Source organism: Emydura macquarii, unplaced genomic scaffold (assembly GCF_026122565.2).
Source record: "Emydura macquarii macquarii isolate MOO-44397 ecotype Brisbane River unplaced genomic scaffold, CSIRO-AGI_Emac_v2 contig_1876, whole genome shotgun sequence".
Taxonomy (NCBI): domain Eukaryota; kingdom Metazoa; phylum Chordata; order Testudines; family Chelidae; genus Emydura; species Emydura macquarii.
This window is the reverse complement of record NW_027132013.1, coordinates 12,063,355-12,089,621: the sequence shown is the minus strand read 5'-3', so window position 1 is coordinate 12,089,621 and position 26,267 is coordinate 12,063,355. Positions and strand designations below refer to the sequence as shown.

The following is a 26,267-nucleotide window of genomic DNA, read 5'->3' as shown; positions in this document are numbered from 1 at the left end:
AATTATTTATACATTGCTTTGGTGTGCATGGTCTTAATAGATCAATAAAATGACAGGCCTTTTTCCCAGTTTCCCCACCATTGCAGTTCCACCAAAGGCAGCAACAGCAGGAACTATACTGTAGGCAAGGCACTGATGACCCTCTGGTGTTCTAACTGCTGTGTTGCCTGGACCTGCTCTGCTAAGGTTAAATGACAGGCAGCTGGTCCATGCTATGCTCCCATGGGTGAAGTTGGAGCAGTGGTAGGATATTTTAAGAGGAAAAAATACTAGTGTAAACACAGTTTGTGACTCTGGGCAGTGCAGCGAATGTTAAGCCTAAAGGCATATATGCTCAGCCACACTGCCACCATGTACAGAAGTTACTGACCAGCCTTGACCAGCATCTATGCTTCTCAACTCCCTGTTCTGACGGGATGGGCACAGGAGAAACAAAAAGGAGCCTTCTTCTGAGAGCAGGGGCCAAAGGCCTGAGAGTCAATGTGTGGTGCAGAGAAAGTAAAGGAAAGAAGAGGGGAAGAGCTAGGATGGGAAGAGGAAAGGGAGAATAGATGGGAGGGAAAGGAGAGATGACACGGGGGAGCATAGGAAATATCACAAAGGAGCACAGAGACAAAGGAGGGCTCAGACCAGAGGAGCTGTGCTGCAGTTATAGGATGGAAGATACAGTAAAGGGGCTGGGACTAGGACCCTGAAGAGCAGATACTCTCTTTTTCCTTCTCTTGATCTCTTCTGTAACTTGGCTTGATTCTTTTTCCAAAAGAAGAATTTCCCTAATTTAGGCAAGCCCGTCAAATGATGAAAGGCAAGTGTCTTGAGAAGCAGCAGTGAGGGCCCATTGCCAGAATCTCTAGGAGCATCGATCTAGGTTAAGCAGCAGCGCATTGGTATCAGACTGGGGACAATTCTCATGCAAATTCAGTGTGCAGGTAAGGGACAATTGTTATTACTCTTACTAGCTGTGCAGTGCCCAATGTGTGCCCAGGTGATTCAAAAACAGAGAAAACCCTGACCAGAAGAGCTGACTGTTTAAGTGGACAAAAGGCAGGAAAAGGCTACTAACTGGTCCCAGTTGCTGTGTTGATGTCACTCTCTTGTCATTTTAGCAGCATTTTTACCACTTTTGGATTTGGTTTTGTTTTTAAATTACTTTTATTTACTTATTTACAATGCTGGCAGCATAAACTCAGCCACTTCCTACCTCTTCGTTCTCTGGCATTCAAAAACTTTCTTTAGCAGTGTTATTGGAAAAAAATGAAGAACTGGCTGCTGTCTCTGAGCCAGAAAAGAGAGAGGATTTTGTTCTCACTAAGAAAGCAGAATTACCCAGTGGACTGAACACAAGGCTGGGATCCAGTAATTCCTGAGTTGTAATCCCAGATCTACTACTGGTTTATTGTGTGGCCTTAGGTAGGTCTTTAGGGGCAATTTTTCAACAGTTGCCTCTGATTTTTGGGTAGCCAGAATAAGAGCAACGGCCAGATTTTTCAGAAGTACTGAGGACCCACAACTCCAGATTAAGCAAGTGAAGCTGCCAGGGTTCAGTACCTCTGAAAATCAAAATGAAGGTGTCTCAAGTTTGGCACCCAAAAAATCAGTGGCCACTTTTGGGGAAAAAAAACAAAACACACAACCTCTGTGCCTCAGTTTCCCCCTCTGTTAAATAGGGATGGTAATTTTACACTTGCTGTGTAAGGGCCAAGTGTTATTTTTCTCATTTTTTGGTCACCAGGCTCTGATAATACTGAGTAAATGGGCACATTAACAGTCAGAGATGAACAGAGCAGAAGGCTGCATGTTATTGTTTGCTTTGGGCTACTCTGTAATTCCTAAATGGGTTTTCATGTGGTTCCTCATTTTAATTGGCATTGGCTTAAAAGTAGTTGACTGACTTTCAGGCTGAGAGCAGCATTTAACAGTGCCAGTGCCTCTGGCCTCTGGGTCACTGACTGTACCAGCTGAGACAGGCAACCAGGGCTCCTTTGGGAAATTTAAAAATAATCTCCCCAGAACAACGCCAGCTTCCCAGCCTGAACCCACCAGCCCCACCCAGCCATATACTCCTGGAGATTCTACTGTGAGCTCTCACATTCAGGCTAGGTCTTCACTGGCACAAAAACGTGTTTTCACCATTGACTAACTAATGTGTGTGTTGTTGTGCTGAAAAACCTAGGGAAGACAAGGCATCTGTAGTTTTACAGGAGGCAAACTAGATGCGGCAGTTGTGGGTGAGGATATAATGTTGACCTCGCCTACTTTACCTCACAGTAAATGCAATAAGTACCTTGTCTCCATTTAAGATTTTACAGTGAGATAACTAACACAGGATAGTTGATCTCACTGCAAAAATCAAAGGAATAAATTAAACCTTTCTGTCAGTGTAGACGGTGAGGGGTTTAGCCTTGGTGTAAAAGGAAGGAGTGGCTGGGATAAGCTGTAGTTGTACAGTGGCTGGAGTGGAGGACTCATGCAGAGAACTCAGTACTTTGGAAGAGGACTGGTCCAAACTGAGCTGTGTAGTGCGTTATGAAGGAGCACCAGGTATTAGTGGTGCTGACTAGCATCATGTTTAAACACTCCTCTTTACCAGTGTCATTTTTTACCCTTTATGTACAGGGACCAGGTGTAAGGGGAAGCACTATTTTGGGGGTCAGATCAGTCTTTGACCTCTGCTGCACAGGCTAATGAAAGGTAAAATTAATGCCAGTGAGGTGATGGACTTGGTGATGTAGAGACACTGGTCCACTAGGAGCTGCAGTGAGACCTAATAATTCATTTCACACACGAGCCCTGTCAAGCTTTTAAATTGTCATGGGTCATATTGAAGCCATTGAGCTAGAGGAAAAAGACTCTATATTTTAGTCCCAGTCACCTGAGCCATCCTGTTCTCCCGCATCCACCTGAAATGCTCTTTAGTTACAGACCCCTCCCCACACCTGTGCCTTCAGCCCCTGCCTTCATGTACCTGTTAGCTGTCTGTGAGCTAATTCCAAGTTGCTGTAGAAGGGGAAAGCATCAGACAGGCTAATAATATTTTGGGCACTGGGTTCTAGATAAAGAAACAGGAAAGCAGCTGTTTTGAAGGGGTCCTTAATTTCTGTAACAAGGCAGTGGCCCTAATATCCCATACATCTCTGACAGGATGGAGCAGTACGCTTGACACGAACTCCTTCAGTATAAATGCATGTGAAAAATAAGCAGCATAAGCCCTTGGTGGTCCAGGGCACTACCAGGGAAAGTAGCAGGTTTTGTCTTTAGTTGAATAGATTTCCACAGCCATGTGTGACACAATTAGTCATGCACAGGAACAAAACACATTAATATCCAGATACCATGCAACCTCTCCTCACCTCTTTCTCTTTTGTCATTCGTGCCAGGCAACCCCAACATCTCTTGTGCTGCCTCCTATTCCAGAGAATCCCATATCATTGCAGGCCTTGGTGTAAAATACCCTTTTTTGAATGGTACCACTTTGTTTTCACAGAATTGCATAATGAGAATAATACTGACTCGTGAGCTGGTTTGGTTTTTTTAAATATCTCTATTTTTTTTAGCCTGATGCTAATAGTGAATCGCAGTCTCTTTGCTGCCTTCTCTCTGTAGCCTTCAAGTCCCTTGTGGTTTCAGTTTTGGTACAACTGTGTTTAGATTTTAGCAAATTAAAGTAAGGGGAGGGAGAAGGGAGGGGGATAGGGATACAGAGCATCTGATCAATTTGTATTTATTTATTTTAACATTTTACTAAATAAAACAATAAAATCTCTTGTCTCTGTAGCCATGTTTACCGCTGGGGGCAGCATCTCCCATCACTGCATGGACACCTGGGCCTGAAAGAGCTTTTATTGTAAAAGCTCACAAGAAAGTGATACAGAGCCCAGAACTAATCTCAGTCTAGAGGGAGCTCAGGCTTCACCTCAAGCACTGGGTGAACTTGTTCAGCCCCAAGTCAAGGTTGAAAGTGTAGCTTTGTCAAACAGCTATACTTCCCACAAAGCAAAAAGGGCCACTATCCCGGCCAGACAGAACTCATTTCTGCTTATAGTAGTTCCCGCTTAGGTACCAAAGCTGCAATTTTGTTCATTAAGGGTGTGTTCAGGGGCAAGAACAACACAGGGCTGTAAATCCTGCTGATTCCCTGATGTTGCAGCGTGTTTATCTCACACATCTAATCAGTGGTTCCCTCAAGATGACACACACCCAAAAGCAGCACTGGGGACTCAGAGTGGACTCAATTTTACTTTGGGACACTGGCTCTTAGTCTTTTTTCAAAGCATAGACCACACCTTATGGTTAAGGCCATGTCTGTACTAGAAAAGATTGTACTGGCAAACCCTCTTAACATACACAGCTTATTTTGGTTGGGGAAGTGACACTCTCTAATGCCAAAAAACACTTTTGCCAGTGTAAGCACTTCTAAGCCAGGATAAAACTACATCTAAACTAGGGTTTTGGGAGCTAGAGAAATGTCACCAAAAAACCCCCACCTCTAGGAGGCCTTACTATACCCGCAAAAATTTCTAGTGTTGACATGATCTAAAAAAATTGGTCAAGTTTAGGCAGGCTTAGCTAACATTTGCTAATCTGATTTATCATGTTTCTCCTAGCAAAGATGCAGGATAACAGCATTAGCTTGACTTTAGTGGGTTATGCTCTAGCCTAGACCTATGCTGCTTTGTTTACTGCTGGGCTCTGCTTTTGTTGTGAAGATGCCAGTAAGAAGGAACTCTTAATGGCTGGGGAGCTTTTCCTGTACTAATTCACAAAGTGTGTTTGGTCTGATGTAACTTACAAATTGACTTCTTTTAGCCTCACTGCTCCCTTAACATCAGAGCTTCTGCCCTTAGGGATTAAACCATGTTCTTAGTGCTCTGAGCCCCAGAGCACCAACTCAGCTCAGCACACAGAGCTGGACTCCATTCCAGCTTGTGTGCTGTCAGTAGAACTGGGTACTAGGTTCTGCTGGGTTACACTTGTGCAAACCTGTGGAAGGCCACAGGACTGCAGAAGTGACAGTGAGGGTAGAAGGTGCTCTGCAGAATGTTTGGGCGATAGTCCCAGCTTGATGGTTAGAGCCCAGGGGCTGCTTATAGCAATGGCAGAAAAAAAGAATACATCTTTTTACTTGTCAAGAGGGCCTCTTTGACCTTACATTAAGCAACACCAATCATGGAATCTCATAGCTTCTAAGGTCAGAAGGGACCCATATGATTATCTAGTCTGACCTCCTGCACAACACAGGCCACAGAACCTCACCCACCCACTCTTGTAATAATCTAACCTAAGACTGAGTTATTAAAGTCCTCAAATCATGGTTTAAAGACTTTAAGGTACAGAGAATCCACCAGCACATGAGCTGTGCCCCATGCTAGAGAGGAAGTCGTAAAACCCCCAGAATCCTACAATCTCCTTTGTACAGTCACTTTTGGGGAGCACACCTGCACTCTCAGCCACAGCCTAACAGCACCTATCCACCACCACAACAGTTTTGGTAGACTACGCTTGTACACACACACACACACACACACACACACACGCTTGCTTTGATTGAGCTAGTGCACATCTACCCTAGTTAGAAATTACACCTCTAGGGCAGACAGGCCCCCCCCATGGGTGCCCATTCTTTCCCAGGCTTGGGACACAGGATCAGGTCCTCACCCAGTCCTCTCCCCTGGGAAAGAGAACTGCACTCTTTGAATCAGTCCCTTGCCCTATAAGCCCCACCCCATCCCCAGGGTAAAACAGATTGCAACAAAATAACCACAGGGCTCCCCCAAGGATTTGAAAAAGAATAAAAAAGCTTTAATTAAAAAATGCAGGAGACATTTGTGCACTTTCCATACAAAGCTGCGTCGGGCAGGGGCATCAGCCCCTCAGACTGCCCCAGCCTGGCCGGAAGGTTTCATTCCCAGCATGGTAGCGGCTCTTGTGGTTCAGATTAACACCAGAGTGGCTGGCTGTGGCTGGTCTGAAGATACGTCAGCACCATCAGCGAGGAAGAAATAGGCTAAAAACCCCAGGCCATCCTAATCATTTACACCTTGTGAGACATCACCATAAATAACTTAAATAGTGAGGAAAGTGACTGTGCCCTCCGTGCTCCAGTGTGTGATGGCTGTGGAACAGCAACTGCCCGAAGCTGCTCCCAGCTGAAATCTCTTGGAGATTGTCAACATCAGCTCTATGAGATTCAGGCTTTTTCCTTCTGAGACTTGAACTGACTCCCACAGAGAGGTTTCATCGAGCTGGTAGCCCCCCCCCCCGCGGACACTTTTACCTACTCCCAGGGTGGCAGAGACTGGATTTCGCAATACATCCAATACTGGCTCAGCTCTAAGGCACAGACCAGAACCAAATGTGCTGTGGGCCCCTGCAGCTGACTGGGGCCTCACACCTGCAGCACCAATCCTCACTCAGCATGCGTGGGAGAATCCAGGGCTGTGATAGCAAGGGGCAGCAGCCTGAGCTCACATCCAGACAGTGTGGGGAAGATGGACAGGACTTCTCATCCTCCGTGGAAGCTGCACATGGAGGCTAGTGGCGTAGGCTAGCCAGACACAGAGCCAGTGCAGGGATCTTAGCTAAAGCCTGCATTTTTTTGAAAGTGCAGAAACCAAACCTTCGGGGCAGCAACAGGCAGGTGTTTTGTGTACAGCCCCTCAGAGATGGGCACACCCTTGTGCACATACAGCCACATCCCCGCAAGCAGGGAGGATCCCAGAGTCTGGACTCCAGCCTGAGCCCACAAGTCTACACTATAGCCCTGCACTCCTGGCCGGCAGCCCCGGCCCAGCTGGGGATGTCTTTCTGCAGTGTAGGTATATCCTAAGAGCCCATTTGGTAGGCCTCGTTCCAAGGGGAAACCAAGAAACATGAAGGCGCTTCAGTTCCCTCTCCCACAGACCTGCAGGCACAGGGAAGGAGTTCAGACAAGAGTAATCACAACTGGGGGGGTACAGGTTCAGTAGGAGACGCGATTAAGAACAAAGTTCAGCCTGTCGTGCAGGGCTAAGCTACACCCGACAGCACTAACTGTGCAAGGGCCCCAAGGAGGCAAAGCTCCAGAGGGTGCAGTAGGGAGGAGCTGGTGAAATTGAGCAAGGCAGGTAGAGCTTTCGAGCAAGGAGACTCATAAGGCTGAGAAACAAGTGTCCAAGGGGCCTGCATGTGAGCCCCATCATGGGGGCCATTTAAAAGCCCTGGAAATTTACCACTCTCACTCTTGCCCTTGAGGTGGGCTCGCTGTAGCCCCCTTGCTGAGAGATTCACAATGTCTGGCTTAGACTCTGGCTTAGACTTTCAGCTGCTGGGAGAAAACCCTCAGCCCTGCTCCTCCACTCCCTCAGCCAGTTAGGAGCAGTTTAATGACCAAGAGCCCCTTGGCTCTTTCCATCCCTAGCAGGAGCTACTGTTCCTGGGCTGGGAAACTGCTGCAGGTTTGACCCCTTTCAGGCAGGAGCTCTACAGTGAGCCATGTAGGAAGGAAGTGAAGTGTCCAGTCCCCTTCTCCCTCCAGCCCACTGCCACCCTGTCCCTGGGCATCACAGGCTCCTCTCGGCAGTGAGGTATTTGAGTGCGGTGGCGCCATATCTGCGTGACAGGTCCTGGTGGAACTCATCCCGCAGCGTCTGCAGGCAGCCCCGGTAGCCAGCGCTCAAGCGGAACTTGGAGATGTCAAAGCTGGGAGCATGAGGCATGTGGATCATGAAGGCGTTGGGCAGGACCAGCAGCTCATACTCCTGGGGAGAAACAGGAGGTCAGCAAGCAGACACAGAGCAGGGCTCTCCCCACCCCGCTGGGGGCCAGACCACCTGCTCAGGGGTAGGACAGCTAAGTCTAAAGGAAGCCTCATGCTGGGCCCTCCTTGCCCAGGAAATCCCATTGGCTTCTCACTCACCTGGGCATCAAGCTCCATGATGTGGGACACCTTGTTCCAACCGAAGCCCACAAATCTCTGGTCATACTGGGGGCAGTCATGCCTCACTACAACGTAAGGCTCAAAGTCCGGCTGCCACTCCACCTTGTATGGCACCGTGGCTGTCCGCCACTTGGCGTAGTCGGTTGGGGCATGGCCCTTTGGCCACACGTGGTACCTTCAGAGAGAGATGGAAATGAAGCACCACACAGATGTGACACACAGAGGGCCCTCAGGTCCCAGAGACAAACTACAAAGGGAGGCCAGCAACCCACTGACCCCTGGGGCTACGGGAAGAGGCTCACGGCTACTCCTCTCACTACCTACAGGGCAGCAGCGTCAGAACAGAGATCCAGACACAGGCACAGACTCCGGAGGTGGGGACAACACATGGGGAGCTTGGGCCTGGACTGAACCGTAGCCCCTATGAACGGGGAGGGGCCAGAGAGCCGCCTGCTGCCTGTGGTCTGGGCCCTACTGGGTAGAGAAGAGCAGCTCCAGCACCTACCTGAATGTGTAGAGGGAGCCCATGTCCAGCATGGAGAGCAGCTCAGCTTTGGATTTGGGAAAGGCGAGACGGTAGCGCAGGGTCTCAAATGCTGGCACGATGAGCGCTGCCTTCCGCTGGGACAGCTCCAGCTGCCAGATGGAGTTCCTGGAGCAAGGAAGGGGTGAGTGTGAGGCCTCACTAGGACTGCGTGGAGGTAGCAAGAGGTGACTGCCTCCCACGCCACTGGCCACACTGTAGGAGCTAAGAGCCCCAGGCACAGCCATTTTCTTTGGCCCCAAGGGCCCCATTAGTAGATACTGGAAGGGCAGCAGCAGGCTCTAGAGCAGTGGTTCCCAACCTTTTTGAGTGAAAGCCCCACTAGTTAACACTAGGTAAACCATGCGCCGCCCTGCCCCCAGCCCTTCATTGGCCATAAACACACATAACCCCTAAAAACATATGATAACAACAACAACACTAAACTGTAATAATAATAAATGACTCTTACCTGAGTATAAAGCAAAGCCTTCCCTGGCACAGCCACCACCGTATGCCCCGTGTGGCCCTGCCTCGTCCCATCCCTCATGGACTGAGGGCAATGGAGGCAGGCTCTGGCGAGTTGGCCAGGGCTGCTCCAGGCCCGCATTGGCATGGGGCTGCTCCTCTCCAGCCGGGCATCTGGCCGGGGCAGGGCTAAGGGGCTACTCCTCCACTCTGGCCAGCGCGGAGCTTGAGGCTGCTACGTCTGGCCTGGAGCTCGGGGCGCTAAATGACCTCAATCTTACTGAAGCCTCATGGCCCCCCTATAATCTTTGGCGTTTCCCCCCCAAGGGGGTCCCGCCTCCCATGTTGGGAACCATTGCTGTAGAGGATCTTGTCCTACGTTAGTGCGAGGCTGGTGGTAGGAGAGTCTAAAGGCCCTCAGGATCCACCGTGCAGGGAAAGGACATAGCACCTGCAGTCACCGGTGGTGTAGAAGAGGCGTCTCTTTCCCCAAGTAAGGTTTCATTCCCACCCGTGACAGCAGGACCCTCCCAGAGGGCTCAAGCCCGCGCCAACAGAATGAGAAGCTTCCTGACAGCAGAGCTCCCCGGCTGGGGAGTCACCTCCTGAGAGAAGGGCTGGGAGCCCCATTGTTTGGGACAGTTAAACTAGACCAAACCTTTGGGAACAACCCCGAGGGAACCATCGCACCTGGGCCCCTGAGAGTGAATGACTAGACTGAGCTGGATGGAGAAGGCCGCACCTGAGGTAACTGTAGAGACCGTACATGGGCAGGAAGTCGATGTCCGTCAGGAAGACGTAGGTCGTCTGTGCATTGGTCAGCGCAACGTTGCGCAGCAGGTTGACAGGGTAGAACTGCCCCTCCTTGTACACAATGTGGTAGGCGACGTTCCTGCGGCTGTTCAGCACCTCCGAGCCTTGGGCATAGCGCAGGAACTGCTGGGCCTCTGCGTCCGACATGTACAGCGCCAGGCTGATGGGACCTTCCCAGTGTTTGCAGATTGCCTCCAGCATCTGTAACCTGTAAGCCAAAGGGAAACAGCATGAGATTGACAGGGCCTGAGCCAGCCACAAAGAGAGAGCTTCAGATAACTGAGCGGGCAGGAAACAGCAGTTGACACAGCCAAGCCAAGGAGATCAAGCCTCCCGTCCTGCAGTCTTGATGCCACTCAATCTTGCCCTTTTGCCATTGCCCCTGCTGCCCCTTTTTCCTTCCCTCAACAAGCTACCGCAAAATATAACATCCAAGGCCCTAGAGCATACTGTACAGCAACAACCTGGATTCTGTAGCAAGTTCCCCAGATTCCTTGGCCTTTGCTGGAAAGGATGGTATTCTGTGGCAGCTCCAGGCAAGTTCCACAGTGCAGGTTTCTATTTAATTAAACATGAAAACGACTCATCACATCAGTCGAGCAGTCCCTTGTGGTGTTTGTTTTAATATTGAATTCAATGTACTTTACTCACTCCACATTTTCAGTTTTTGACATGCCACAGATGTGTGTGTTAGCATATAACTGCACTAGAGAAATCAGGGGAGTTGGAGCGTTAAACAGCAATCTACAGGGCTTTTGGCATGTGGGGAGAGAGCCTTGAACTGGGGGATAAGCACATTCACTACCTATTTCTGCTACAATGTTCAGCAATTAAATAGTTAATGTTAACATTGGAAGTGTCATCTTTAGGTTGCAGAGTTTACATCCCCCTGAGGTGAAGCAGTAGTTCCCACCTCTTGCAGCTGGTGTTTCAGGCTCTCTGCAAACTCAGGCAGACATTGCTGCATCAGTTACACTAGGTTCATAGTTACAGTGTTTTCTTTGCAGCCATGAGAGCTAGAAACATTCCTTTTTAAAAAAAATACAAGTTCAGGTTTTGGGGCATGATTCTGTGGTGAAGAGTGATTCTGCAGTCCCAGAATCAAAGTACAAATACTTCATTTGTGGCACAACTCCCATTTGAACCTCAGTCTCCAAAGGGAAAGTTCCTGCACCCCCTGGTGTTTCTGTCAGTGCACAGCTGGCCTTGGGTCAGTCTGACAGCATCTCTGCCTGGGTAGAAAAGGTCCAGGTGATGAAACTGCTTACAGAGCCCACAGGTGACTGAAATCAACAATGGGAGCCGCCCCAGAGGGGGCAAGATGGCAAGGATCTCCCCCTTCCTCCATCCCTTCCTCCCAATCCTTGCCAAGTACCTGTCCATGGAGAGCTGGGCCACCAGGGTGACATCAGCAGGGTCAGGTGAGGCAGGAGCCTCGTACTGCAGGAAGAACAGGTGGATGCGGTGCAGCGTAAGGTGCTGCCGGCGGAAATCATAGCAGGGGTCATCCTCATCTAGGTCTTCCAGAGCTTGCTGCAGCTAGGACACAACAAGAATGAAGCAGTGCGGGGGGCAGACTGCAGCTAGAAAACACCCAGGGGTGGGGACAAGATGGGGGCTGCAGCTGGAACACATGGCATGCTTTCAACTAGATTGGACAGAGCCCTGGAGATGAGCCATGCAGGCACCAGGAGATGGTGAGGCTGGAGCCCCTTGGGGGGACAGACTTCGCATGTCCCGTTCCTCACACTTCCACATGTCATGGGCAAGTGAGGATCAGGTGTGGGGCTAGCAACCAGCAAGGGCTCACCTGGTTTCTAGGTGGGTTGGGTAGGCTGGCACAGCCGAAGAGCTCCCTGCGCAGCAGGTTCCCGTCGTACTCCAGGAAGGTCAAGTAGAGGTTCCGGAAGAACTCCACATGCTTGTTCTTCACCCGCAGCTTCTTGGGCGAGTTCCAGTGGATCACCTGAGAAAGATGGGCTGGAGCTTCAGGGACACAGGCAAACACTGTGCTCCCTCCCCCCCAGCCCTCCCTTGGATCCACCTCCCTCCCAGGCCTGGATGCATGCTCCACCACAGGACCCAAGACCCCATCCTCCAGGTTCAGTGCCTGCAGCAAAGGATATGTGAGGCTCCTGGGCCCAGCCACAGCTCTCTCCTGCAATGCAGCTCCTCCTGGGAATGGGGAAAGTCCGGTCCCTAGCCACGGACGGGGAAACCCACCTTAAGATCAGAGACTTCTGAGTAACACTGCTCTGAGAGGGTATGGTCGGACAGCTGCACGTTCCAGAAGCAGGGGAGCTGGTACACTAGCACTGGGCTCTGCTTAATTACTGCATTAAAGATGTCCTAGAAGAGAATCAACAGTGAGCACATGGGGAGCTGGGCACCTCTGGACACCCCCTGAGGGTTGGAAGGCAAACCCTGAGTAGGGGATAAGATAGGTCAGGCTGGGGGGGTCCTCCATATTCATCCATATCATACAACCTCCCCACAGCTGGATGTGGTAACCAGACCCTGCTCCGGGGTGTCCGGGGCTGAAATACAAGGAATGCTGCAGATCAGGATTGAGGCTGAGCTGATGGGGCGGAAGGTTACAGGTCTCTAGCATGGGCCCCACTGCACCCACGCACAGCCAGTGTTGTCTGTCGTGTCAGCAGCATCCCAGGGCCCCCGTGTTTGCTCCCCCACCTGCAGCTTCCTGCATCTACTTTGCCCAAGAGTCAGGAGCAGGGGAGTGGGGTCAAGGAAGAGCCGGCAGGTTGGGGCTCAGTGTGGCTCCATACCTGATCTGCCAGCGAGGTGGACAGCATGCTCATGAGCTCCCGCTCCGCCGTCAGCCGCCACATCTGCTCCCATCCAATCCGGCGCAGGCGCTCCAGCAGCAGCAGGATCACCCCTGAGAGGGGGCAGGCAGGTGGAGGTCACAGGTGTCCCTGCCTCACCCAGGCACCAGCCAGGCCAGCTCTTGTGTTTGATGCAGTCGATCCAGCCTTAAGCAACCTGAGCTCAGCCCCAGACAGATCCCTTCTAGAGAGTGCCAGGTCAATGCCCTGGGACGCCATCCCCACAGCCAGTTCTCTTCTAAACAGCAAGGCCCTTTGCTGGGCGTCCCAGATGGGGACTGGATTCCAGGCTTGCTGGCTAGCCTGGATCTGGACTGGAGCCCCTCTGTCCCACACCCCTCTCAACAACAGGGCCTCCTGCTGGAGAAGGCTCAGGAACTCACCTAAGATAGGAGTCCCAGAGGACAGGGAATGGGTGGGGCTCTTACCTCAGGAACTTTCTGATTGGCCTGCGTGGCTCTGCTTTTCACACACAATCAATAAAGGAAGGGCCTAAGTGAGCGGTCACCTCTGTGGGGTGCCATCTAGTGGCGCTAGGAAAACACCCCTGGGGAAGCAGCTGAGTGGAGGGCAGCGCTGGCAGCCAAAGAGCCAAGGCTGGCACGTGGCCACGTGGCATGTGGCTCTAATTCAGAATCAAGAGACATTAAGTTTAAGGGGTCTCAGTTCAGCTCCCTGGGACCACTTGTCCCCAGTATAAAATCAAAGAGCAGCAGGCTGTGTAAGACAGGCCCTGGGCTGGATCAGCAGGGTATGGTGCCAGTCACGACAGAGAGGCATAGGTGGAGTCACTGGGGAGACCTGCCATGAGCCCAGAGATCAATTCCCAGGGGATTTGCCAGCAGGGACCTGAGCTAGCAGCTTGCTTCCCAAGTTACAGTGGGCAGCAGCAGCAGCATTTCTCGGGGACGAGATAAGTCACAGCAGCAGCTCCTCCCTCCTTGAAAAACTAACAGTGACAAGCAGACAGAGGCACTTCCTCATCCCAGCCTGGCCCTCCCAGACATTCCGGGGGCCACGCCCTGCACCACCCTCACCTCTGACAGACACACAGAATAGACCCTCGGCCAAGGGGAGCAGAGCTGTGGATGCTCTGGGCTCACCTGTGTTGAAGCCCCGTCCCAGTGCTGGCCATGGCTTGTGGTTCTTCCAGAGGTTCCCCAGGTACCAGTCACTCTGGTTCTCCACCAACCCGATCACCTGCTTGTCTGGAAAGGGAAAGCGAGACAAATGCAGATAGCCCACCTCACCAGAGGCACACGTGCCCCCCACAGATCCATGGCCTACACAGCCCCCCCACGCCAAGTACCCATCTGTCCATGGAGCACAGCAAGTGGCTGGCAATGAGGATAGAGCCAAGTAGAACAGGCCCCTAAACGCCACCCGGTGCAGAGGGGCAGCAGGCTTTCAGATGAGCCAGCAATGGGCTTGGCTCCTCTCCCAGAGGTACAGCTGACTCTACCGGTCCCATGGCCCCATCTCCCCCTCACCGGAGAACTTCCCGAAGACGGCCCACAGCTCGGCGATGTCAGTGGCGAAGGTGATGTCTGTGTCCAGGACAATGACTTTGGAGAGGTTGGAGGGCAGTGCCTTAGTGAGCGTCAGCTTCATCAGCCCGTAAATCCCAGAGTAATGCTTGTTGGGGATCCATGACACCTCCGGCTGCAGAAGGGACAGAGGGAGCCTTCAGGCCAGGATATGGCCATCCCCGAATCCCCCCATGGCTAGACACATAGCACCAAGCCTGTACCACAAATCCCAGAGGCTAACGAGGCAGCACAACTGTGGCGCAGAGCTTCAGAACCATCAGGTTCTAAGGAGGCATGAGCGAGTACCAGGCGCTGGCAAGGTAAGGGGGCTGCGCTTCAAACGTGGGGGGGAGGCACACCCCTTGGATCTCAGGGGTTATAACACGGGGGGATTTTACTGGGGCACAATACAATGATCCTGCTGTTCAGGTGTCTGCACGGGGCCTGTCCCACAGATTGGATCCATCATGGCAGCTGCCACAAGGGGGCACATAGACTCCAAGCTTAGTCCAACATATTTTCCACTTGCAGTGTTTAAAGCAGCTGGGAACCGGAGACCTCCATGGACCCTGTCCACCACCGCCACACACACACTGACTCAATGCCTCCAGCGATCCACAGGCAGCAAAGATGGAAAAGGACCAGGAGAGCAGCCAGTCACTTTCCCAGGGCCCACTCAGGACCGACCCCCTACAGCCCATTCTCCACAGCTCGGTTCCATTTAGCGTTCAAAGTCCCAAGCAACGGACTCCCACCCCGCCCAGCCGAGTGTCAGGATGTCTCCATCCTGAGACTCAGCCAGGACTACAATGCCCCTCACTGCACCCTCTGTATCAGCCTGAACCATCTGAGGCACTTACACCCCAGATATCCACAGACACCACATTCTCCCTCCCCTGCTTGCTGTCACTAGCCAAGTTGGGTTGATTCCGTTCTTTAATTGCTCTTCACAACCCCTTTCATTCCTGTCATCCTTCCCTGAATTCCCTCCAGTCTGTGTCTCAGCTCTGGGCCCCTCAGTACCAATGTCAACTGTTGGACACCCCTCCCTGCTCCGTGAGGAGAGATCCCAGGGACTCGGGTGCCCAGAGCCATACAAAGCGGAGCTGTCCCCTCCTGGCTTTGGGACATGAACCCTCTTGCATACACAGCCCCAGGTGCATTGGCCTTTGTGCAGCTCTGCCCCACTCTCCCCAGGTTCTCTCAGCCCCTCCCATCAAGGACCTGGGTTTCGAGTTATTTTTCCCCTGATGCATTAGCAGGGTTTCCTTAGGCTGAGTCTCACTTTATTCCTGCCCATGTGTCTATTCCCTTTTGGGCCCTTTGGGATATTTCCCTGTGCTCTCTCCACAGCTCCTCCCTGTTCACCATCCTCTGTGCAGGACATTAGTATGGCATGTACTGCTGCTCTCAGATTATTCACGACCCGGCTGGACTCTTGATGCCCAGGCTCCCCACTGCCCTGTAGCATGCCCCGTCGCTTCAGAGGACAGTTTTGAATCTAACTGGCTGTTTCATATCCAAGCCAATGAGCCTCACCTCACCTTGGGGGGCCCACTCTGGGGCGAGAATGGCCCAGTCATGCCTGGCTCTCTGAGGAGGCTGCTAACCCAGGCACCAGTTAGCGTCACCTGGGCTAGTGGTTGTGTCATTTTGACACGTGCTTGCTAGGAATGGGTCTGAGACTCACCAACTCGTCACACAGGAGCCACCTGGGAGCAGATTTCAGTCACTCCAGACTAGGGGCCAGCGCCCAAGTGTAGGAGAAAGGCCCCTTCACAACTCCCACGCCAACCAAGTGCCCCAAAAGAGTGAATAGTCTGGTGACCTCCCTCCACCACCAGCACCCTGCCTTCCTGAGGGGCTGCTCACTTCACTGAAATACCAGTCTGGAAAGAGAGGCTGAGAAAGGGGTGTGGGAGGAAATCTGGGGCTCCTGCCTTCAAATCGTCTGCGTTGTAGAAGCTAACATGGACGGAAGGCACCATCCAGGACTGGAAGAGAGTCTGCAGGATCTGCTGAGCCACTGAGTCCGTAATGAGATGGAAATGGAGAGGGTTCTTCCTGCCGGGGGGAAAGGCAGGCCGTTGTCAGAGATCCCTCCTGAGCCACTGAGCCCATGACAGCTTCCTCCCACCACCAAAATTGGTGGCACCTGGGAAGAGCTGCCCCATCCTGAGCCAGGGTCAACCTGGGACAGACCCACCCACCCCCAGCAGATGACAGGTGGAAGATAGAGAGCCCTCACCACCCACCACCCCACTTAGCCCCTACCCATACAGCACGGCCCCTTTCAAACGCTGGCCACAGTAACACAGCATCCTGGGAGCTGTGACTGGGGAGGAGGGACAGGTTAAATTCCCCACCACCATCACAGCCTGGGCTTCCCCGCTTGCACACCTCCCTTCCCACACTCCTCTGTGACTGGGAAGCCAAGATGCAGGAGTGGTTCATATCTGACCCCCATTTTATCTAAACCGCCAAAACTCATGGGTCTGAAATGGGGACAGAAGCCCATCAGCAGCCCCTGAAGACGAGACGATTGCAGTGTAAGAACCTGTATAAAACAGCATAACATAGCACAGTATCCCCCAGCACCACCGCCTGGGCTACCTGTGGAAGAGGATGGATTTCACCAGGGTGACCACGTCTCGGCTCGCATTGTGACCGGCACACACAATCGCTACGTGCAGGAGCTGCCCAGAGACAGAAGGCAGTGTCAGCCCTGCCCAGAGCAGTGCCCCAGGGGCAAAGGGGTCCAGCATGCAGCAGCCTCCGGGGCAATAACACTGGATAGTGTCATCCCCCACCCCGGCATCCTGGTGCTGACTGGAGCCCTCTTCCCAAGGCAGATGGTGATAGCTGCTGAATTACATTCTGGTCTGTCAGTTCTCCTACCTGCCCATCTCACCTCACACAGCACAATCGCATACAGAAATCCCCAGGGATGCAGGTCAGGGACATTACCCATAGGTGACAGGAGCCGAGGCACAGGGGAAGGACTTGCCCCAGATCACACAACAGGTCAGTGGCAGAGCTGGGGACATGACCCAGGAGTCTTGGTGCTGCCTCCCCACCCGTATGCTCCCACACTTTGTGGCACTGAGGAGGGGCACTTTCTAGTGGGAGGCAGGAAGGGGTCATTCTTTTGGCTGTCAGCATCATGCCCTCAGTTGCAAATAAAATGCCCAAGTGTTTTTGAGGCATGGACAGTCGGGGGAGGCCTTGGCACAGCCAGTGCGCTGAGGCAACCATGCAGAATGGGCTGACCAAAGGACTCACCGCTGCTAGGCCAGGGCACCACCCCAGGCCCAGGGGACCCTCAGCACCCAGTGGCTTTGGTTATATGTGCCTCAGGGTGCCTGCCCTCCCCAAGGACAGTGCCATGAAGCTGGCTGCACTCACTCACCTCACACTTCTGCACCATCTGCTGCTTGGGGCAGCTTGTGTGGTTGCTCCTCTCTTCCCCTGGGATGTCCCCGTCCTCAGAGGAGGCTGTGTACTGCTGGCTGCCATTGCTCCCATCCACAGCTCCAGCTTGTGCCTGAGACTGGCTGAGCTGCAGGCGCAGCTGCTGGTTCTCCTCTTCCACCTTGCGCACCTGAGATGCCAAGGCCTCTCGCTCCAGGTCCCGGCTCGGCTGGTCCCCAAAGCAAGGAGACAACAGGAGGGAACGACCATCTGTGGGGAGAGAGTCCCCCAAACAACTATGAGTTCAGACCATGGGACATGGTTGGGATCTCAAGCAGGACAGCACCTCCGACCATGGAAATGGGGAGCGAGAAGAGAGAAGAGTTGACCCTGTGTGGGGAGAGAGCACCCCAAAGCCACAGTGAGTGTAGGACCTGGGGAGGGAGGGGGATAATATGGAGGTGGCACTAGTGGCTGGGGACAGCCATTTGTGGAGAGAGAACGTCCCTAATCCATGGAGGCTATAATAGGGCTGGCTGCAGATGGATGGGCCTTCAATGCCCGGGGCCAGTTCATCCAGGGCCACTAGCTGCTTCTCTCCCTTTTCCTGGTGGGGCACTTGAAGGAATCTGAAGGTGGGATGGGATCTGGGGTTAATCACGCAGCCCCCCACAGATCAGCACTCACAGGGACAACCAGCGCAGCCTCTGCTCTGTGGAGCTCAGCGCCTGGCAACGCTCCGTGAGGCCATGCAAGGAAAGCCCACAACTTAGTGCAGGGACCAGCTAGGCAGAGGCAAGAGGAACGAGCAGAGAAGCAGGCACTTGTCTCACCCCATGGCTCAGACTCTCCCCGCCCCATCTCCAGCCCTGTTACCATGGGTCACGGAACCCCAGCCCGGCTCCACAATGGTGCTTAGACACCAGACCCCCAGTGCAGGCACACCCGTCCCAGCTTTATGCTGCACTGTGATCCACAAAAACCCCGCCCAGCTGTCAGCGCCTAAACTCACTCAGCCTCTATATTTTTGCTGTAAAGTTCGCTTAGCACCTATGTTCCTGTCTCCGGGCTTGTGCACGGCTGCCTCCCTCTAGGCTCCGGACACCTACCTCTCGCCTGAGCCCCCGAGCTGTTCACCACCTATGTCACATGCACAGCCTGATCCAGTAGATGATGCATTCAGAGGCTGCCTAACTCCACACAGCAGCTTGGGGTGGGAAATATTCTGACGTGGGTCTCCCTCCATCTCTCCTATTGTAGTTATTCCAGTTATTGTATTAAATAATTAAACATTAATTGGGCCAGAGAATGAGCTATCAAGTGATTCTCACTCTGTGGTTAGAGCACTCACCTGAGAGGCAGCAGATCCCTGTTCAAATCACGTCTCCACTTCAGGCAGAGGGGAGTCTTGAACCAGGGGTCTCCCACATCCCAGATGAGCACCCGACCATTATAAAGGTCATGAGAGAGCACCACCCCCGCTGTTTTGTGTGGCGTTAGGTGGCCTCTGAGCAGGTCTATCAGATCAGGCCCCAGATGCCAGGGAAGCACAGGAGCACCTATCTTTCCCCGGTTTGTGGACCCACACCGCAGCCCAAACTAAGCCCAGAGGGCGGAGCTTAGCACACCCCTCCCGTCAGCATCTCCCACTGGCCAGCTGAGGGGGCTCCCTCCTCGCATGCTGGCTTTTGTGGATCCCATTTTAAGGCGCCTGGCTCTCCCCATTCCTTGTACAGGCAGCCCAGGCGCCTAGCTCAGGCTTTGTGGAGCCCAGTGTTGTTCCTGTCATTTTTTACACACCGAAAAGCTAAGCACTGTGATGCTCAGCGTTGCAACCCCAAGTCCCTTTTTTGATCCCAGCCTTGCATCCATCTCTAACCCCCTCCATCCACAATGCTTTATACACAGTAATTTACTTGTCCTCACCAGCGCCCCTTCCGCTCCTCCCCAGAGACAGGGCAGTGGCATCACCCCATGTTACAGCAGATGAGGAAACTGAGGCATAGAGAGGGGAAGGACTGAGCCCACAGAAAGTCAGTGGCAGGACCAGGAGGAGATGCCAGGAGTACTGGCTGGCAGCTGTCTGTCTGCTGTCACTCACTCCCCTGTCCTGGGCCAGACCTTAACCCGAAGCCAGGTCACACTCACATTCTGAACTGCCCACAAAGACACAGAGCCACGAGAGGAGGATCACCAGCGTTACAGTGGCGAGCAGCAGCCTCAGCTTCCCACGCCAGGAGCGCAGCATGATGGGCGGGCAGGGCGAGGGCTGGAGGTGGTGAGGCTCATGTGGGCAGGTCTAGCCTAGCTGGCCCCAGCATCCTAGAGCCTGCAACAGAGAAGCACATGGAAATGACACAAAGAGACCGACAGCCAAGGCACAAGCCTGCAGGGCTCTGCCCATCTCAGTCCAACATCTGGGCACTAGCTCAGAGTATCTGGGAGAAGCAACTCACGACGGGAGCTCAGCACCAGCACAGTTCTCTCAGGCATGCCGAGAGGGCACCCTTTGCCCCTTTCAGGGATTACAGTGCAGCTCACCAGGGGAGTCTGGGGACACGCCTCCTCTACCCACTGATGAAGGCTCCAACATTGCTGGATTTACCCCTTTTTACTGTTCAATGCAGCACCTTGCCTGGCCCTGGATTATTACTGGACTGCAGCTGTCACTGCAGGACCTGAGTGAGTACCAATTACTAAGCGGAGACCCAATCATGATAGCCCAAAGCTGGCAAAAGTCTGATCTCGTGAAAGAGAAGCCAGCGGATCTCGCTGATCTCGCTAAGGAGAAGCGGACCACATCCAGCTCCACAGCAGCAACCTTACTGCCTGCCCCAGCCCCCCACATGCTCCTCCACGCACTCAACAAGTCACCATCCACCCAACCTCACAGCCCCCCAGCGCTGCATCAGGATCATCAGCCCCATGGCACACAGAGGGGAAGGGATTCCCCCTGCCACGTACAGTGAGTTGCTGGCCAAGTTGAGATCATCTGACTCCTGATTCAGTGCCCTATTCTAATCCCTAGGCCATACTCCCTCCTCGCCCTCCGGCAGGTCAGCTCTCTGGTGGCAGCTCAGAGCAGAGGACCCTCCCCTGAGTATACTCTGCCCCTGGCTCCCACAAGCTTGGGCTGGGGGCCACCAGCTAGAATGAACCCCTCCTAAAGGGCACAGGGAGAGGGCTCTCAGAGGTCCGGCCACTTAGAGACTGACAGGTAACAATCCACAGCTCAAAATCCCTCCAGACGCAGACCTGAAGTGTCCATGTTGGGCTGGAGAGGGCCCCAGGGACCCTCCAGGAAACAAGGGGGATCCCCTGAGGCTCAAGAGAGAAGCTGTCAGTGGACAAGTACAGAACAGGCTGGTCCCAACCAGGGCCCAAGCATAATTTTTTCAGGCCCAGTACAAACTTGTAACACGGGCCCCCTCCCACACACACACCACAATCCCTTAGCCCATACATACAATCTCATGAGCCATGAACATTTTTTTCCTCATAGTAATGGGGGTTGCAGCCTGGGCCGGGCACCCCAGGGCCTCCAGGCCCTGGTAAAGTGTACCCTTTACCCAACGTCTGGCACCAGAACTCTAGGAACCCAAGCTGGGAGTCTGCCATGGAAGAGGGAGTGCAGCGCTCTACAGACTCACTCTGCTAACACCTGGAGTGCCATGAATGGGGCTGGTTACATGGGGACACAAGTGAGAACCCTCTCACCCGTACACCCTTGCATAGCCACTGAGGAGGTGGCCTGAGAAAGGTGTGTGGGGAGAGATGGGATGATGTCTTACACCCTTTGTGTCACTCCCTTTGGAAGGGGTCTTTTTATGGCCATGGCTGTCGCTACATCTGACCGGAAACTGCCTCCCTACAGAAAGAGGTAAAGCGATGCCCCATTGCTGGGGCACTTCCATCGACTGCCCCTCAGTAACCTCAGCAGGCACTGCAGATACTAAACCTGTGACTCCCACAGGATCCCATGCCCAAGGCCTGGCCCCCAGCCAGCTGTTGAGCACAAGATGGGGTTTAGTAAGCTGCTCTCACAGAGCTCTGAGCCACTGCCAGGTCACCTGATGTTTAATTAAACCTGTCCTTGAGTTCAAGAACAAATTTCCCCTCCCCCGCTCCCGCTGGAGGGGCCGGAACTGTTCCCAGGACACAGGACTCAAGGACAAGGTGCTCGAGGCCCGCACTGCCCTGGGATCCTTACCCAACCAGAGATAAGCAAGTAGTCAAAACTCAGCACTCCGGCTCCTTTCCACACAGCTGACCAGAGGGCTCCTGTTGAACAAAACCATGAAAATCCCTGGGCTGGCTCCCAGCTGGCCACGCAGTGGCTGGACTCACAGCCAGACGCCTCCCCTCACTCCCTCGCTGTGGATGATTACCTGCGCTAACAAAGTTTTACATTGTGTGGAATAAGGATCCTGACTGCTCGACTGGGCGTCACGGGCCAAGCGCACCTGCCTTAAAGTGGCATGCAGCCCTTTCACATGCCTGAGCCGGAGAAGGGCTCTCCGAGACCAGGGAGCTGAATGCCACAGGCCCAGCCAGCAGATCCAGGTTCAGTTCCCTGTCTGAGTGTCCTGTCCCCAGGGCTAGAAGTTCTGTGGGAACAGCCCTTGTGGGGAGGTGCAGAGCCCGTGATAGCTCACAAAGGCAGCTCCTGGCCTCCTGAACCGACACGCTTGGGGCTGCACTGCGGGGAGAGGAGGTGCACAGAAATGTTCACCTGGGGATGAGAATGAGACGCCCGCAATTCATTTCACTCATCACGAGCCAAGTGTCAATCTCGCTCTGCAGAGGTGACCGCAGCACACTGTAGTCCCCAGCTCCGCGGAGTCTTGCCCCTGCTCAGTGAGCTGCACTTACCGTAGCACCTGAGCCAGGGCAGAGCCTGATCAGCACAGACAAACAGGTCAAGTGACCATGCCTGACTTTACAATGGCTTCAAGCCAGGGAGGAACCAAAGGTTTGGGGAAAGTTCCACCAACTTGAGACAGCAAACTGAGGCATCAGTATATTGTGCAGATCACCATAAATAAGGTTAAGATTTTGTCACCATTATTTTTAGTAAAAGTCAGGGACAGGTTGCGAGCAATAAACAAAAATTCACAGAAGCCCGTGACCTGTCTGTGACTTTTACTAAAAATTAACAAGGGGGCTGACAGCTCCCAAGCCCCCGCCTCCCCACAAGAGCTGAAGAAAATGTCACAAAACTCTGAAAGTTATGGAACCTGTGACCTCCATAAACTCTTGTTCTTAACCCTAATAGTCTCACCCTTTTCTTTCTTAAGAGCTTTGCTCAGCAGTGAAATAGCTGACAATGGGGAGAGTTAAATGATCATTGTCGGTTTCAGAGTTAACAGGCCCTTGAGTTCACACCCCTCACAGCTATTGTTTCGGGCTGTCTGCAGTCTCAAGCAGATGTCACTGCATCAGTTACACTGAGGTCATGTTTTTAATGTTAATGTTTGCAACTGTAAGTGCTGCAGACTTAATTTTTTAAAATTAAAATGGAGTTTCTGGGGCATAAGGTGGCAGCCTTGAGAAAAACTGCCAAGCTTACGCAGTTGTTGCACACCAGCCCTGTCCAGTCCCTCAGGGGAGTGACGTTTGAGCTAGTTAGACACATATTGGTTAGAAATAAAAGATTAGCCACCTACTGCAGCAAACTGCCCCCCTCCCCAGCTGCACTGGCATCACTGTGAAGCCGCTAAATCAGCTGTGAGAAACATGGGAATGAGAGAGTAAGTCAAGAGAAAAATAAAAGGAGAAAAGCCAAAAAACATCCCTGCTTCAGGGGAGAGGACGGACACATCAAAAGGAGCCAGAGAATGAAAATTCAACTACTAGCCTGGAGGCCATCAAATAGGGAATTCCATCCCCCACCCCTACACTCCCCACCTCCACCAGTGATCTTCTGGAGGCACATGCTCCCCTCCCCCTCCTGTCTCTGACCCAGGACTGGCAGGTACTAAAGGGAGGCAGAGATTCTCATGTGACTCTCCCCCGCCTTCAGCCTCCCTGCTGTTCACTCAGCTAATCTCCAAGCCTTGCTGCCTCCAACGATGCATGCGTCTTCGTTCTTCAGACACTCGTGGGACAGTTACCAACTAGATGGGGGCCTCTGCTTAGGCTGAAGGGCCCGCAGACCAAACCTCGTGACAAACACCATCGCACCCTATGGCTGATTTCTCTTCTTCCCCTCATCTCCCTGCTTGATCCCTAAGAGTGGTGAAACTTCAACCCACGCTACACCTCCCAACATCTTCCCTAAAGAAACCCCAGGGACCCGGTTCTCCTCCGCCTTGCACCTGGTATGGTCATCGACACCTGTGTGATGGCCGCACAAGATTCCAGCACAAAAGCTTCCGGCCCTGGAGACGCCCCAGAGAGGCACAGGGCTGCCGCCGAGCACACTCCTCTCACCCAAGAAGAGGATGGGAGAGCGGCAAAGAGAAGTTGCTTATTCCATGGAGGAGAACAGGTTCAGTCCCCAGTTCTTCACAGCACCACGGGGTAGTGATATTTTGCCTTTAAAATGGCTGTTTGCCTTTGATTCCAGAGCAAAGACTGAAATACGCATGAAAGGCTCAAATCCCACAGGCCTGGCCAGGCCCCCCATATACTCCCCTACAGGTCCAGCCAGTCCGAGCTGACCCCACACCACCACCACCAATTAGGCTGGCCCAACAGGACCCTCTCACAGGCCCAGCCCACTTCTCATCTCGGTCTGCACTGGCAAGTAACTGATCACTGATCCCTGCCCTCTACACAACTTCAGGAGACCATTCAAACAATAGCCTCCCTCCTGCCAATGCCATTCGACTCAATGGGCCTGGATTGGGCACTTCCCTCCTAGTCAAAGGCCCAAGCCTATTGATGTGCAGATGCTTCAGATGAGCATTTAGTTCCTGTGGATAATGAGGTAAGCATTGGTCAGTTAGCCGGGGCGGGGGGGGGGAGGGGGGGTGGAGGGGCTGTTCTTCTTCCTTCGACAGGGACTGTGAAGGGCACCCAGTGACACTGCCCAAGCAAATAGTTAAACCCAATAGAAGTGATCAGTGAAGGCTGAAACCCCCATTTCTCCAGGCTTTGCAGCAGAGGCCTCTGGCTGAGCAATGACACATCCACTAGGCACAAGGACACGCAGCGATGAGCTTTCCACAGAGCAGCTTGGACCATGAGGCCCCACTAGGAACCATCATGACTTGGCTGCAGCGAGTCTGCCTCTGTCTCTAGGGCAGCCAAGATCTTGATGGCTTCTCCACAGAGCAAGCATGTGGCAGCACCCTGCCCGCTCTGGGATACCAGGCTGACTCCAGGCTCTCCTCCAAGGACATCATACTGCCCTGCCCAAAACTGTCAACAATGTCCAGGAAGCCCCAGGGTTAAATCTACTGAGCATACGATGGAGCAGACTGTGGGCTACACATGAGGACATCTGCAGAGACTAGGCTCCCCGGAGTGCCATGCAGCCAACTACTCGGAACAAGAGGGTGCATGGCATGCAGAGACTTGTAGTTTCCAGGGGTCTGCACCCTCAAAACACAGAAAGGGCCACCAGCTGCACTGCAGATCTCTGGGGGCCTCGTTGTGTCTTTTGCTCTTTACAGAAGACAACATGAAGTAACCACACAAGCTCAGTAGGGTCTGAATAACCACAGCATTCTGGGATGTATTAACAGGAGTGTAAGATGTAAGACACGGGAGGCAATTGTCCTGCTCCACTTGGTGCTGTGAGGTCTCAACTGGAGTGCTGTGTCCAGCTCTGGTGCCACACTTTTTCCGTGTTCAACTCAGAGAGAGTCCAGAGGAGAACAACAAAAACAATAAAAGGTTTAGAAAACCCGGCCTACGAGGAAAGGTTAAAAATATTGGGTATATTTAGTCTTGTGAACAGAAAACTGAGTGGAGAGGGGAGGGTAGACCTGATAACCGTCTTCAAATATGTTAATGGCTGTTACAAAGAGAGCAGTGATAAATTGTTCCTCATGTCCCGTGAAGGTAGGACAAGATAAAATGGGTTTAATCTGCAGCATGGGAAATTTAGGTTAGATAATTAGGAAAAAGTTTCTAACCATAGGGGTAGTTAAGCGCTGGACTAGGTTTTATGGGAGGTTGTGGAAACCCCATCATTGGAGATTTTTAAGAACAGGTTGGACAAACACCTGTCAGGGATGGTCTAGATATAGCTGGTCCTGCCTCTGTGCATGGAGCTGGACTAGATAACCCCTTGAGATCCCTGCCCTTTGGTCACCTGTATTTAGCTCTGTTCCAATGCCACGATTCTCCCTCCCTCCTCTCTTATCTGGCCTGGGACCAGGGGGATCCCCTTAACCCTAGCTCCATTGTGTCAGTCACCAGATGCTCACGGCTCACCAAGCTTAAAGGTCAGCGGACAACAAGCGGGCAGCTGCAGACCACGTGGCTGTGTCCTTAGCAGTCTGATAAACAGGGCTGTTCAAATAAGCAGATTTAGTGCTGGTTGGGATTAACAGTTTGGCAAGCACACCAAAAAGGCAAGCTGGAGACGGGTGGCAGAGGAGAAAGACACCCCGGGGACGAGCCCAAGGGGAAGGCTGGCCAGGCCAAGAAGAGCAGCTTTAGCTGCTCCCATTCCCAGTGATCTCTAGCTGCCTGTCTGAACCTGGAAGGTGAAACGGATGGTGTGGGAGGTGGGCTGTCTACTAGAGAGCGAGCGTCACTCCCCGTCTGCAGCCTGGCCCTGTGGACAGCAGAGGGTCCAACCACGGAGC

General features: G+C 53.0%; 1 protein-coding gene across 5 annotated transcripts in view; it reads right to left on the bottom strand.

Moving 5' to 3' along the window:
- Positions 1-5,773: 5,773 nt before the first annotated feature.
- Positions 5,774-26,267, bottom strand: part of LARGE2 (LARGE xylosyl- and glucuronyltransferase 2) — a 40,537-nt gene continuing 20,043 nt past the window's right edge. For 3 of the 5 annotated variants that reach the window (XM_067557622.1, XM_067557624.1, XM_067557623.1), the window contains 14 exons: positions 19,654-19,834; positions 17,504-17,775; positions 16,708-16,790; positions 16,035-16,158; positions 14,056-14,227; positions 13,669-13,773; positions 12,506-12,618; positions 11,943-12,068; positions 11,530-11,685; positions 11,095-11,258; positions 9,649-9,927; positions 8,421-8,567; positions 7,895-8,090; positions 5,774-7,736 (listed from right to left, as the gene is read on the bottom strand). In XM_067557622.1, the coding sequence (XP_067413723.1) occupies positions 7,539-7,736; positions 7,895-8,090; positions 8,421-8,567; positions 9,649-9,927; positions 11,095-11,258; positions 11,530-11,685; positions 11,943-12,068; positions 12,506-12,618; positions 13,669-13,773; positions 14,056-14,227; positions 16,035-16,158; positions 16,708-16,790; positions 17,504-17,775; positions 19,654-19,753 (2,235 nt within the window). In that variant the 5' untranslated portion in view covers positions 19,754-19,834 and the 3' untranslated portion in view covers positions 5,774-7,538. Of the gene's footprint in view, positions 7,737-7,894; positions 8,091-8,420; positions 8,568-9,648; positions 9,928-11,094; positions 11,259-11,529; positions 11,686-11,942; positions 12,069-12,505; positions 12,619-13,668; positions 13,774-14,055; positions 14,228-16,034; positions 16,159-16,707; positions 16,791-17,503; positions 17,776-19,653; positions 19,835-21,715; positions 21,884-26,267 lie in introns of those variants that run through there. The other 2 variants (XM_067557625.1, XM_067557626.1) reach the window with 2 other exon arrangements.